Here is a 13,222-nt window from a genome sequence, read left to right as displayed (position 1 = left end):
GAAAGGATGGAAATTTCTCAAGAATTCTGACAGTTAGAATGCCTCTTAAATCAGTCATTTACATTTGCTGCTAGGTAGGGATGTAAGCCGCCATTTTACAGAGAAAGAAGCTTATGAGTATATTCCTAAACTGCAGTATCTTCTACGTTGTACAATCTGTTTTTCCTAAATTTAAAAAAAATTCAGATGCTTAAAATCTAGACATTTGGTGCTTAAAATCTTCCTTGTGCTGTACAGTATTGTAATTTTTCTGATTACAAAGTAAATGTTTTCTGCTGTAATAGTTGTTAGTTTCCGAAAATGGTAGATATAGATTAACTAGAACAAAACAACTTGCCATTTTCTATGTGTTTCTTTCAGTAGATGATAATTTCATAACTGTCATCTTAGTCTAATTAAGAATTATTCAGTGTTACCAATCTTAATAGGGTTTGCTTGCATTACAGTACTTTCAATGGAACAAGGGATCACTGCTGAATCTTTAAGTGTCATACTGCAGTATTGATCCTAAAATAATGTGAAATTAATATGTTATAGATATTGTGTAATTCTGTAGAGCCCTATGTAACTGTGGGAAAACATATATATGAAATAATGCCCTCTTTATTTCTCTGAAGCCACAGGGCCGTCAATTGGACGATGCATCTATTGCTGCTGCGTAAGTGAAGATTCATGCACAAGGGAAACAGTTTTGCACAGAATTTATGGTAGCTTTTTCCCCCAAACTTTTGCTTCTCTTCATCTACAAATAAAATTGCTTTATATTTAGATTGGAAAAAATGTGGAATGAACTGAGTATCTTGTGGACTGATTGTAATAATTAAATATATAAAAAAATACTGTGCTATTATTTAAAACAAGGTTTTCTTTATCATTGACTTTCCTGAAATTAAGTAAATGGAATATTTTGACAACATGGTTGAAATTACTAAAAAAAAAAAGTTGGCTAAAAAAACAAAAATCGGTCAATTTTGTTGTAGTTACTGATTTCACTAGTATCATAAATACTTTAGCATTGACATTTTTATGCTTACAGAACCTAATTTTATATAATATATTATGAATATCAAATATATTCATATATTTGAAATAAATAACAGTATTTATACACTTTCTTCCTTCTTAGTAGACTCTGGCTTTTCATATGATGAGTTGCTGTGTTAAATCATCAGCATGGTCATTTTCTACATTTGAGAGACCAATTAATACTTGTTGGCTCTGTGTGAAACTGCTTTTGACACATTTTCTCTTCCATAGTTAGGAAGAGGCAGTGATACTATTTAGTATAAAGAAATTACTCTGTAAAATACTGAAAAGTTTATGGTACTTTAGAAAACATAATAAAGCTTGCCATAGGAAGAAACAAACTATATATATCCATTGAATATTGTTACAAAGCCACTTGTATATAAGAAATGCTAATCATCCTTGTGGAACTGTTCCATAAAGCCATTGCCATTGCAGATTTTTTGGAGTAGGCTGAAGTTGTCAATATTTTTTAAAATAATTTACAGCAAGTGTACCATAGAATGTTTCAAAAAAGTGAACAACCCTGGGCTGCTAAATATGAATTGCAGATTATTTTATGGAAAAAGTTTGTATGCTACAGGAATATCCAACAGCATTCAGTCTTAAAGCTTTTGCCTAATCAGTACTCATTCCTTTATCAGCTTTTTCAAAATGCAAATATCAGAAGTGGAATTTATTCTATCAATGTTGATATAAGACGGTGTTCTTAATATTCATATTAAATCATGTAAATACCTGTTTTGTGAATGATTTTCTATTGTTTAATAAATTAATTTAAGCTTTAGTTTCTGGCCTCATGACATTTCTCCTTTTCCAAAGTAATATAGTATATCTGTATATATTGTATGAACTGGGATATTTCATAGTTCAGAATAATGAACTTTCTGTGCCATCTTAAATAAATTGATGGTACTTTGGTTCTTTTTCCTTTTTTGTAATATGCAGGTAAGAAATACAGTAAATTCCAGGTCTATGAAGAACTGCTAGGATATTAAATAGAAAACATTTTGATATCCAAAATGCTATCTAAATATTAAGAGTAAGATCCTAAAAATTTAGTTACCACTAAACAATTACAATTGAGGTCATCGGATGATGTTCTAGAATTGCATAAATAAGTAAATATCTACCAATATTAACATACAATGATATAATTCATACAAGCAATCATTCTTATGCTAAAAAATATCTTGGATTTTTTTGTGGAGTTTGGTGGACTGCATTAAAAAATGCATGTGGACAAAAAGATGGAAATGGTCCATCTTTAATTTTTAATTTTTAAATATGTTTAAATTAATATTTAAATAGCCAAACGAATACCATACAAGATATTTCCTTCTACAAGTAATCAACCAATTGCTTTTAAAAGGTTCAAAAGAAGGGCATCAAAAGCCATCTTAGAGAAAATAGCTGCACTCCACTGTTGAGGCCCTTAATACCCAGAAGTCCCTTTGAAAACTCTTCTAATCCTCTCTGAGAAAAATCATCTTTTTGTTCAAGCCTTGGGCATTATCCATTATTGAAATACAAGCTTCTTACCTTGCCTATGTTTTGCCTCCCTTTTCTTGTCATTTAAAAAAAAAAAAGTAAGGTCAAAAGGTCTGTTCGTAATATTTGCTCTGTTCTATACTAGGACATCAGTGGCATGTCAGATTAACATTAAAGAAGAAAACAAAAATATTGAAGAATTTAGTACAAAGGAAGAGTAAAAAAAAACCTGAAAATGAACAAGAATAAGCAATGATATTTGAAGTTAAAAATGTGTCATTAATTTTCAAACAGTTGATGAGGTTTTATTAGGCATAATAGAACGGTGATCTTCAGAAATTTTATTAGGTATGAGCAAACTTGTGATACTTTGTTTAAAAATATATGCCTACAGTTTTTAAAAGAAAATTGAGAAAGTGAATTAAGATCCACTTGGTTTTTCCATTTTATTTGTGTTGTGTCACTTTTTTTACTATCTACTCAGAGCGATGGCAGGATGTTATAGGATGTGTTGAGACCTGAGGCACTGGTACAATCGAGCTGTCTATCTTCAGTGAAAGGCTATCATCTAAACAGAAATGCAATTAGGGTACTTGGCTGTAGCCTTCTTTTGCATTCCATTTTTAAAAAAACTTTATTTTAAATATAACATTCTTCTGAAATGCTGCTTTTTAAATTTTATTTACATTTTTAGTTTATGCTAAGTATTTCAAAATTATTTTCCTAACTTATTTGAAAAATATTTTTGTAATATCTGCGTCATCTATACTTAATTTACATCTAAAGTACATCTATATTTTTAAATGTAATTGGGGTCTGCAAAGGGTTATTTTCCCAAAAAGATTTTTTTTGTTTCTCAAGTCTTAAAAGTTCTCATTAGATCTCTATACTATAACATAATACCTGATTCTTAATGTTTTACAGTATTCAGACAAATCATAACCTCCACACCACTTAACCTAAGGTAAGATAGGCAATTTAATGCTCTCCAGTTGACCTGAATTACAGTTCCTTGCTCTTGGTCATATTGGCTGGTCTAATGCAAGTTGAAAATATGTGACCAATCACAAGGTTGTCTACTCCATTCTATATATATTAGGAACATTAATTGTACAGCATTAGAAAACCATAGGTTTCTCATTCCTGATTGTATTCTTCAATTCCAAATTCCTTTAAGCATATGTCTAGAAATAGATGACATGTAAGACATGTAAGCATTCATTGCTCTGTTCTCACCTACTCTTACTTTTTCCACTTAATTTGCAAAAGATTAAATCTTACTTTTTTACCCAGCAAGAATACGGTTAGCACAAGCCTCATAGATTAGAGAAACATTAAGTATTTTTAATCTCTTCATTTTAAATTTGCATCTATTTTAATTACTATTGTAAGAATGAAGAAATTGTATAGAAAGATTTTGTCAGTATTTGCTTTTTTGTTTTGTTTGGAAGAGATGAGTAACATATATGTGTGGGTGAGACATTTTGGCTGATGTTATAATGGTAATGTTTCTGCATTCTGGGGAGCCACCCAGTATATTAAAAACTCACATTGGAATAGCTTCAGTCAAGGCTCAAGCTTGATGCCAACTAATTATCCTTGTAATGTACAAATGAGCAATCTAAGGTTCATATGAGTCAACAATAATCTAAATCAGTGTTTCTAAAACTTTTTACACTTAGGACATCTTCCCACTTTTTAACAATTACGGAGCATTTTAAGAGCTTTCGGTTTTATTTTTAAATATTTACCATATTAAAAATTAAACTCACATTTGTACAATATTTTTTGAATGATGTCAAATTAACAATACTAAACCCATTAGATACTAACATGGTTAGAAAATGATAATTTTTAACAAATAAAACATAATGAAAGAGTGAAATTATTTTAAATTTTTGGAAATACCTTCAGTATCGCAAATATTTTGATTCTGTGGACTCCTGAGTCTCAGGGGACCCCCCAGGGGTTTCTTGCATCCCATTTAAGAAACACTGATCTAAATGAATGAAAATTTAGAAATGAAGAAAATGAAGGCAGAACAGAAAGAAATGGATGGAACTAATGAAGGAGAGAACCAATCTAGAAATGAGAAATTTCCTAACAGAACAAAATGAAGTAATAACGAATATCACTTGATTTAACAATAAATCTTGCTGAGTGTGATGATAGTCATTCTCTTGTGAGATGGGTGGCAATATAAATACAATAAGTGGCATGATTTAGTGTTAGCTAACAAAGATTTGAAATTAGGTAGTATCCTCAAAGTATGCCAACTTGTCCTCAGGGGTAAGAAATACTGTCCTCGGCAAAAAAAATTCTTGGATTTTTTTACCTTTAAAAATTACAATTACCATTCAATGCTTATTCAAATGTTCTTGCCAACTAATTTCTTCAATTAATTTAGTCTAGTTTCAACAAAAAATATAAAAATGTAGGCATTGTATTATGATCCTTGCAAAACTAAAATCTTGATAAGTAAAATAATATTTTCAAATGCAAAAAGAAAAAGAGGAAAAGCTGAAAGTGAAGGGCTTAAGTTTAATTCCAACCAGTGCTGATGTAATAAAGAATAGTAGCTGCAGTTTGGAGACCTCAATAGCTTAAACGAATTACGAACAGATGGGAAAGATGAGAAAATACAAAGATGAGATACCAACACCAGCAGGATCCCTTGACGTGAAGGGTGGGGCATGGATAGATTTAAAGAGTCCATGAACCTGGATGGGAAAAACATTACAACTTTATTTTCACCAATATCCAACTAAAATGTAACATTATTTAATAATTTCATTTTCTTACTCAAGCTAACAAGATCACTGAAACATCTTTTTAAAAGTAATTTTGACTGGCCTATCTTTTGAAGACAATCACTACTTCACTTAACCACAAACACTGGACCCATCAAAATATCGGAGGAAAGAGATCATGTAATTCGGGAATTGTTGACTGTTAACACGAGTTGAATATACATACAAGAGAATGATTGCTGCAGAAAAATAAGAATGATTCTCCATTGGGTTTCTTCAGTTTTTTTTCTCTGAAAATATAGCATTTTTTCAATCTTCAGCATATTACTATCATACTGTTGCCTGCATCCCACCAACTAGGACAGGGGTCTCCAACCTTAGCAAGTTTAAGCCCGGAGGACTTCAACTCCCAGAATTCCCCAGCCAGCAAAGCTTGGAGTCCTCCAGGCTTAAAGACCTTGGAGTCTTCCAGGCTTAAAGTTGCCAAGGTTGGAGACCCCTGAACTAGGAGGTGTACTCAATGTACTCACCCACACTGAGAACACATAGAGGAAACAAAAAGGACCAAGTCATAAGGGAAACAATAGAGTTAAAGATGGCAAGAATAATAAACAGACTTTTTATCATTGGCTAATGGGTAATAAATAATGTTAAGACAATTCCTATTTCAGTTCTTCAACAAAACAGATAGTTCTCACTTAACAACCCATTGCTAAGTGATGTGTTTATTAAGTGAAAAGCATGACTGTCATACTTTCCTCAATTCTGGTTCAGTCATTATGCATGTCATATGACTGCAGCTTGTAAATTATTGCTAGGTGTGCTGTGTAAGGGTCAGGTTTGAAGCTGGAAATTGATCGAAACTTTGTCAGGAATACATTGAATAAACTCCAAACCCAGACAAATTGCATCCGACTACATGCTATTTAGAATTGCAAAGCCTAGGTGGCATACAAATGTGAGTAAACAAGAGTCTCTGAGAAATTCTGGGACTTGAAGAATGCCAGATTATTGGAACAGATCAAATGTCTGTTACTTCCAAAGGAGGAGGAAAAAGCATCCAGGCAGTGGTGAAATCCAATTTTTTTAATTACCGGTTCAGTTCTGTGGGTGTGGTCGTGGTGGGGCTTGGTGGGCGTGGCAGGGGAAGGATAATGCAAAATCCCCATTCCCTCCCCACTTGGGGGCCAGCAAGAGGTGGCATTTGCCAGTTCTCTGAACTACTCAAAATTTCCGCTACCGGTTCTCTAGAACCTGTCAGAACCTGCTGGATTTCACCCCTGCATCCAAGATACTACAGACCAATCACTTATGTAGATACTAGGAATAGTAAATCATAAAAAGATCTTAGGAAAGTAAAGCTAAAGGTTTCCCTGTCAGTCATGTCAAACTATGGTAGAGTGCTCATCTGTTTCTTGGCTGAGGGAGCCAGCGGTATCTGAAGACAATTTCCATGGTCATGTGCCCAGCAAAGCTATAAACCTATATATAGGTTTTTGGGAAGGCTTCACGCCACTACATGTTTACTGGACCCGTGTCCTTCCTGGCTGGTACTGGCCACTCAGGAAGTGACACGAGGCTGGCTCCAGGGGATTATCAACGCTTCTTTGTTGGAAGGGGTTTTCCCTGCCGCCTTGAAAGAGGCGGTGGTGAGACCCCTCCTCAAGAAGCCCTCCTTGGACCCAGCTATTTTGGGTAATTACCGTCCAGTCTCCAACCTTCGCTTCGTTGCGAAGGTTGTAGAGAGTGCTGTGGCGCGACAGCTACCCCAATTCCTGGATGAAGCCGTCTATCTAGACCCGTTCCAGTCCGGCTTCCGACCCGGATACAGCACGGAGACAGCTTTGGTCGCATTGGTGGATGATCTCTGGAGGGCCAGGGACAGGGGTTATTCCTCTGCCCTGGTCCTATTAGACCTCTCAGCGGCTTTTGATACCATCAACCATGGTATCTTGCTGCGCCGGTTGGGGGGATTGGGAGTGGGAGGCACCATGTATCGGTGGTTCTCCTCCTATCTCTCCGACCAGTCACAGACGGTGTTGACAGGGGGGCAGAGGTCGACCGCGAGGTGCCTCACTTGTGGGGTGCCGCAGGGGTCGATCCTCTCGCCCCTTCTGTTCAACATCTATATGAAGCCGTTGGGTGAGATCATCAGTGGCTTCGGGGTGAGATACCAGCAGTACGCTGATGACACTCAGCTGTACTTTTCCACCCCGGGCCACCCCAATGAAGTTGTTGAAGTGCTGTCCCGGTGTTTGGAAGCTGTACGGGTCTGGATGGGGAGAAACAGGCTCAAGCTTAATCCCTCCAAGACGGAGTGGCTGTGGATGCCGGCATCCCGATTCAGTCAGCTGCAGCCGCAGCTGACTGTTGGAGGCGAGTTATTGGCCCCAAAGGATAGGGTGCGCGACTTAGGTGTCCTCCTGGATGAACGGCTGTCGTTTGAAGATCATTTGACGGCCGTCTCCAGGAGGGCCTTCCACCAGGTTCGCCTGGTTCGGCAGTTGCGCCCCTTCCTTGATCGGGATGCCTTATGCACAGTCACTCACGCGCTCATTACCTCTCGCTTGGATTATTGTAATGCTCTCTACATGGGGCTCCCCCTGATGTGCACTCGGAGGCTTCAGTTAGTCCAGAATGCAGCTGCGCGGGTGATAGAGGGAGCTACGCGTAGCTCCCACGTAACACCGCTCCTGCGCAGACTGCACTGGCTACCTGTGGCTTTCCGAGTGCACTTTAAGGTTTTGGTTATGACCTTTAAAGCGCTCCATGGCTTAGGGCCTGGGTACTTACGGGACCGCCTGCTGTTACCGCATGCCTCCCACCGACCCGTACGCTCTCACAGAGAGGGACTTCTCAGGGTGCCGTCCACCAAGCAATGTCGGCTGGCGGCCCCCAGGGGAAGGTCCTTCTCTGTGGGGGCTCCCACACTCTGGAACGAGCTTCCCCCGGGCTTACGCCAAATACCTGACCTTCGGACCTTCCGCCGCGAGCTGAAGACACATCTTTTTACTCGCGCGGGGCTGGCTTAAATTTTATAAATTTTATAAATTTTAATTTTATCGATTTTAAATTTCTTACTACTAATTTTAAATGGGGTTTTAGTTTTTTATATATTTTAAAGTTTCTAGGCTAATTATAATAAGTTTTTTAACTTGTATTTTAACTTGTATATTGTATTGTTGGTTTTTACTTTTGCCTGTACACCGCCCTGAGTCCTTCGGGAGAAGGGCGGTATAAAAATCAAATAAATAATAATAATAATAATAATAATAATAATAATAATAATAATAATAATAATAATAATAATAATAATATGCCAAAGGTATTATCTTCCCACTGAAGTGGTACCTATTAATCTACCTGCATTTGCATGTTTTCAAACTGCTAGGTGGGCATAAGTCTTAGGAAAACAGTGTTTAATTTCCAGAAATCAGAATGGATTTGTAAAGTTAGACTCAGATTTACTCTTATGTTTTGATAACTTCCATAGTTGATTTTGGGAATGCAGTTGGTATGTTGGCTTTACCAAAGCATTTGACAAAGTAAGCTAGTTTAGTGTTGGCTAGACAGCATGAAATTAAGTAGCTACATAGCTTGAACATTATGCTAGAGAAGTAAAGTGTTTGGAAGAATAAATCCTGATTTCTCCATATTAATGACATCGATGAAACAATTGAAAAGGAATGCTTATTGGATTTGCAGATAAAACAAAAGGAATTGAGGTACCTAATAACATAAAGAAACAAAATACAAAATAAGTTTTGATAGGCTAAAGCAGAGATGTCAAACTCGCGGCCTGCAGGCCGGATGCGTCACGTGCTGGCCATCCCCACCCCCATTTTAGTGAAAGGGAAAAGAATCAAGATACGTCATGTGACGACAACATGATGATGCGAAATTGACACCCGTGGGCTAGAAAAATGGGCTAAAATATGAAAGGCAAATGTTAACATAAGAAAAAAAAATGCACTGGTATAGCATAGGGCAGAGATGTCAAACTGGCAGCCCACAGGCCAGATGTGTTATGTGCAGGCCACGCCCACCCCACTTCCAATGAAGGGTCACAAAATGTCACGAATGTCAAGTAACAGCAACGTGACGCCACAAGTATGACATCTGTGGCATAGGCAATACCTGATTTGGAAATGCTGTTTGTAAATAAGTTGGAATAATTAATTGCAAACTATTTGTAATCACCAAAGTATTTAGGCTCTTTTTCATATATATCACTGCCCTATATCACGTTCCCCATATTATATTCCTATTTTGATTTTTCAAACCCAGATATAGGACTTTGTGGCTTACTTTTTTCTAGTCAAATTCCCCTTGCTGGTTGTACCAACATGTCAAGATGTTTCCTAACTCACGTATCTAAGTTCTCTGCAATGTGAAAAATTACATCTTCTAACCTCTCACCGAGGTCATTTATGTGTTGAATAGCATGGAGCCAACAATGGAACTTGGTGATAGAAGTGACGTTTTCTCAGCTTATCCTAGAACCATTGTTGCAAGACAAAGAATAATGGATTTAGGTTACAGAAAGGTACATTCTAACTGAATGTAAGGGGGAAAAAGTTTTCACAGTTAAAGGGTAAGAATCAATTACTCAGAAAGATGCTGGAGCCCACTTGTTTGGTTATGCTCAGGTGGAGGATAGAACCAAATGCTTTAATTTGGAGTTCTACAAAGCAGTGTTGCACCTGATGGTCTAAATCAGGGGTCTTCAACCTTGGCAACTTTAAGCCTGGTGGACTTCAACTCCCAGAATCCCCCATTCTGGGAGTTGAGGTCCACCAGGCTTAAAGTTGCCAAGGTTGAAGACCCCTGGTCTAAATGACATTTTCCAGTCTGACTTCTAAGAATTAACTTAATGGGGGTCTAAATTTTCTTTGTGCTAGAACCTTGATAACGCTAACAGGAAGCGGACATTATATTTATACCTTGCTTTTAATGAAGTGGAAAGGATCGAGTTACTTTTCACGTCAGGGTCTTTTAAACAATGGCTCCTGAGCAGCATTTTAAATTAGGCTCCGATGTTTGTTAAACTAGCTCGCTTAATTCCGGGAGAAAAGTTGGCCGTACCGCCAAACTCTTTAAGGAAGGAGCGCGTCACGTTCCAAGGCAGCAAAGAAACCCGCGGAAGGCGAGTAACGCGCCGGACCGGCCAGGCATGTTCCGAGGGCCGCCGAAGAGGAGGAGGCGGCGGCGGAGAGGCGGAGTTGCCGAGCGCCCACCGGCCTGGAGGCGGGCGGGCGCCACACGTGTGGCTGGGAGAAGGCGGGCCGTGCGGGGAGGCGCTCTACCTGCGGCCGGCCCGGCGGGAGAGGTTTCTGGCTGAGTTGGAAGTCGCCCCCGACCGGCTGGGGCGGCCTCTGTCCCGCGCTCATGGCCGTCCCAAGTTGGCGGCGGCTACTCGCCGTTACTGAGGCGCTGAGCGGCTCTCCTTAAATCGCCTCCGAGGCCGACAATGCCGCGCAGGCTGGAGAAATTTTTGCAAATTGCCCCGCATTCCTTGGCTATCGTGCTGAGCCCCGGCGGCGGGGATGAAGCCGCGCCGCCCGAACAAGCCGCAGCCCGAGCGCACCGAGGCGGCGACGCCGGCGGGGAAGCGGGGCAGGGAAGCCGAGCGGAAGGCGAGCCCGCGGCGGACAGCGAGCTGGGGCGGCACCGCATCGGCTACGAGATCTTCGCCGACTTCAAGCAGGGCAACATGCAGCACTTCTGGAACAAGAAGGTGACGGCGGCCGTGGCCGAGACCTTCTTCCTAGGCTGGATCGACGAGCAGGTGCTGCTGATCCAGGGCAAGGAGGAGCACCTGGAGGTGCTGCGCGAAGGTTGGATGCGCAGGGCTCTCAAGCCCCCCGCCGGCTTCCAGATCAAGTGCCTGGGTAAGAGCGCACCGAGCCGGAGGCGGCGCCGGGACAAGCCAGGGCAGGATAGGGGGAACAGCTGCGTCCCCGTGGAGAGGCGGGGGCCGGCGCCACGCGCTTCCCTGCGCCTGGGGCGCTAACGTTTCCCGCTGCTGTTGGAGGGCAACCGTCGCGCTCCTTCCCGGCCGGTGGGAGGGACGCGCTCTGGCTCGGCCTGGTGAGCAAAGCCCGAACCGGGTTTCCTCCTCCTCCTCGTAACGCTTCTCACCTTTGCGCTGACTGCCCTGCTCTTCCGTGGCTCTCTGTGGACGGGGAGGCTTTTGGCGGATGCGGTATTGTACGTGCGCACTTCGTGGTCTAAAGCAGGGGTCTCCAACCTTGGCAATTTTAAGCCTGGAGGACTTCAACTCCCAGAATGCCCCAGCCACCTTTGCCGGCTTTAAAAATTCTGGGAGTTGAAGTCCGCCAGGCTTAAAGTTGCCAAGGTTGGAGACCCCTGAGGGAACTCTGACAGTTGCAATTTTTAACCTTTTAGCCATCACACTAGTCCGAACTCTCTCTCCCACTTTTGTCTCCCCCTTCCAGCTTCAGCAGAAAGTGTAACTTAAGGGAGGTTTCGGCAGGTCTTGTAGCCCCTTCGCTTATCGAGCTTGTCTTTAACTAACTCTTTAATTGAATGGTTGGCAAATTACAAGCGCGCGCACGCATTTTTGCTGCCTGTTTCCATCCCCCCCGCAGCAGTGTCTAAGGCGAAAGCTGACTTTTTAGTGGGACAATCTGGTGTAGGAAAACTGCACCCTGAGCTTATTTTTGCAAAGGTAGATATGAACTGGCTCCTGAGGGCCATCCGGATTGGGAAATTTCACTGGGTTTTTTTTTCTTGTAATGAGATAACACTTACTTCTTTGCAAAACCCTATTTATAAAAGGGTTAATTTGTATACGTGGTTTCATGAGTGGTTTTCTCAGGTTGCTCCGGAAAATGTTACATTTTTGCTGCTAGTAAAAAGAAAGGATTTTATGTGGCTCAATTTTTTTTAGCATGGTGTGTGCATTATGGTATAAATTCAGGAGCCGTAGGCAAGATTAAGACAGTGGGAAAACATCTTGAAAAAAGGCATTAGCAAACTGGATTATTGCCAAGAAAAGTGAAATGTGTCCATGTAATTCTGGAGTTCAGCTCAGATAATAGACTTTATCTTTTCTTTCTTGTCTAACTTGCTAGCTTGGTTCTGTGAGTGAAACAGAATAAATGGCCGAAAATTCTGATTTAAAAAATTAGCAGTCACTGGGCATTTTTGCATTGAATAGGTTTGAGGTTAGAGTCTGATATAAATTATTTTGACTTCCAGAAGTGCTGACTTCTGAGTAAATTTTTTTAGGATTGTATTGTGAATAGAACAAAGGCTATAATTCTCTTCCCCCACACAGTCCCTTTATTAAGTAATTTGGCATGAAGATGACTGAACAGATTTGGTTTTGGCTGTGCTTACAACTTTTATTGTTATGCCTAACAGCATATTGGTATTTGAATTTCCCTAATTAGACAAAGTAGTGATATTGAATTAATAATAAAGGTCTTCATTCACTTCTTTGGGATGTAGAGTCAACAGTCCAAGTTAATACATTTTTTGTTATTTACTGATCAGTAGGAGACACTACAGCTAATCCTCACTTAAGAACCCTAATTGGACCTGACAACTGCCTCTAAGCAAAGTGGCATCTAAGTAGGAAATAACTTGATAGCAGCTGTGCTTTCTGTCTGAAAAGACACAAGGCTAATCAGTTTCACACCTTTGGTTTTTGTTTGCCTCCTAACCACTTCACCTCTCTTGGAATGCTTGAGATCTTTTTTGTTATCTTGTACACATTGAAAGCAATGCCATCGGTCCAAAAGTCCTACACAAGCAACTAACTCTCTTGAAATCTCGAGAAAAAGCAAATGATTTCCATAGGCAAACTCTCCTTTGCCTGATCTTTTTTCACTACCACCATTCCATTGCTTTCAATGTGCTGAAGAGCAAACACCTGTTGTGACCCAGACTCAAGTAGGTAGCAACAAACTCGGTCCGTGATAAAATAA

General features: G+C 40.1%; 3 protein-coding genes across 5 annotated transcripts in view; all 3 read left to right on the top strand.

Moving 5' to 3' along the window:
• Positions 1-1,813, top strand: part of TRAPPC11 (trafficking protein particle complex subunit 11) — a 33,590-nt gene extending 31,777 nt beyond the window's left edge. For all 3 annotated transcript variants that reach the window (XM_058192789.1, XM_058192787.1, XM_058192790.1), the window contains exon 30: positions 618-1,813. In XM_058192789.1, coding sequence (XP_058048772.1) covers positions 618-662 — 45 coding nt within the window. In that variant the 3' untranslated portion in view covers positions 663-1,813. The remainder of the gene's footprint in view (positions 1-617) is intronic.
• An 8,347-nt stretch (positions 1,814-10,160) lies between these two features.
• The window catches only part of LOC131203013 (storkhead-box protein 1-like), a 38,081-nt gene continuing 35,019 nt past the window's right edge, over positions 10,161-13,222 (top strand). Inside the window, exon 1 of the mRNA XM_058192813.1 lies at positions 10,161-11,158. Within this exon, the coding sequence (XP_058048796.1) occupies positions 10,738-11,158 (421 nt within the window). The 5' untranslated portion in view covers positions 10,161-10,737. The remainder of the gene's footprint in view (positions 11,159-13,222) is intronic.
• The window catches only part of STOX2 (storkhead box 2), a 197,626-nt gene continuing 195,718 nt past the window's right edge, over positions 11,315-13,222 (top strand). The window contains exon 1 of the mRNA XM_058192798.1: positions 11,315-11,357. The gene's annotated coding sequence lies outside the window, so the exon portion shown is untranslated. The remainder of the gene's footprint in view (positions 11,358-13,222) is intronic.

The sequence above is a fragment of the Ahaetulla prasina genome, chromosome 8, assembly GCF_028640845.1.
Source record: "Ahaetulla prasina isolate Xishuangbanna chromosome 8, ASM2864084v1, whole genome shotgun sequence".
Classification (NCBI taxonomy): Eukaryota; Metazoa; Chordata; class Lepidosauria; order Squamata; family Colubridae; genus Ahaetulla; species Ahaetulla prasina.
The sequence above is the reverse complement of the archived record's forward strand: the minus strand, read 5'-3'. Positions and strand labels throughout refer to the sequence as shown.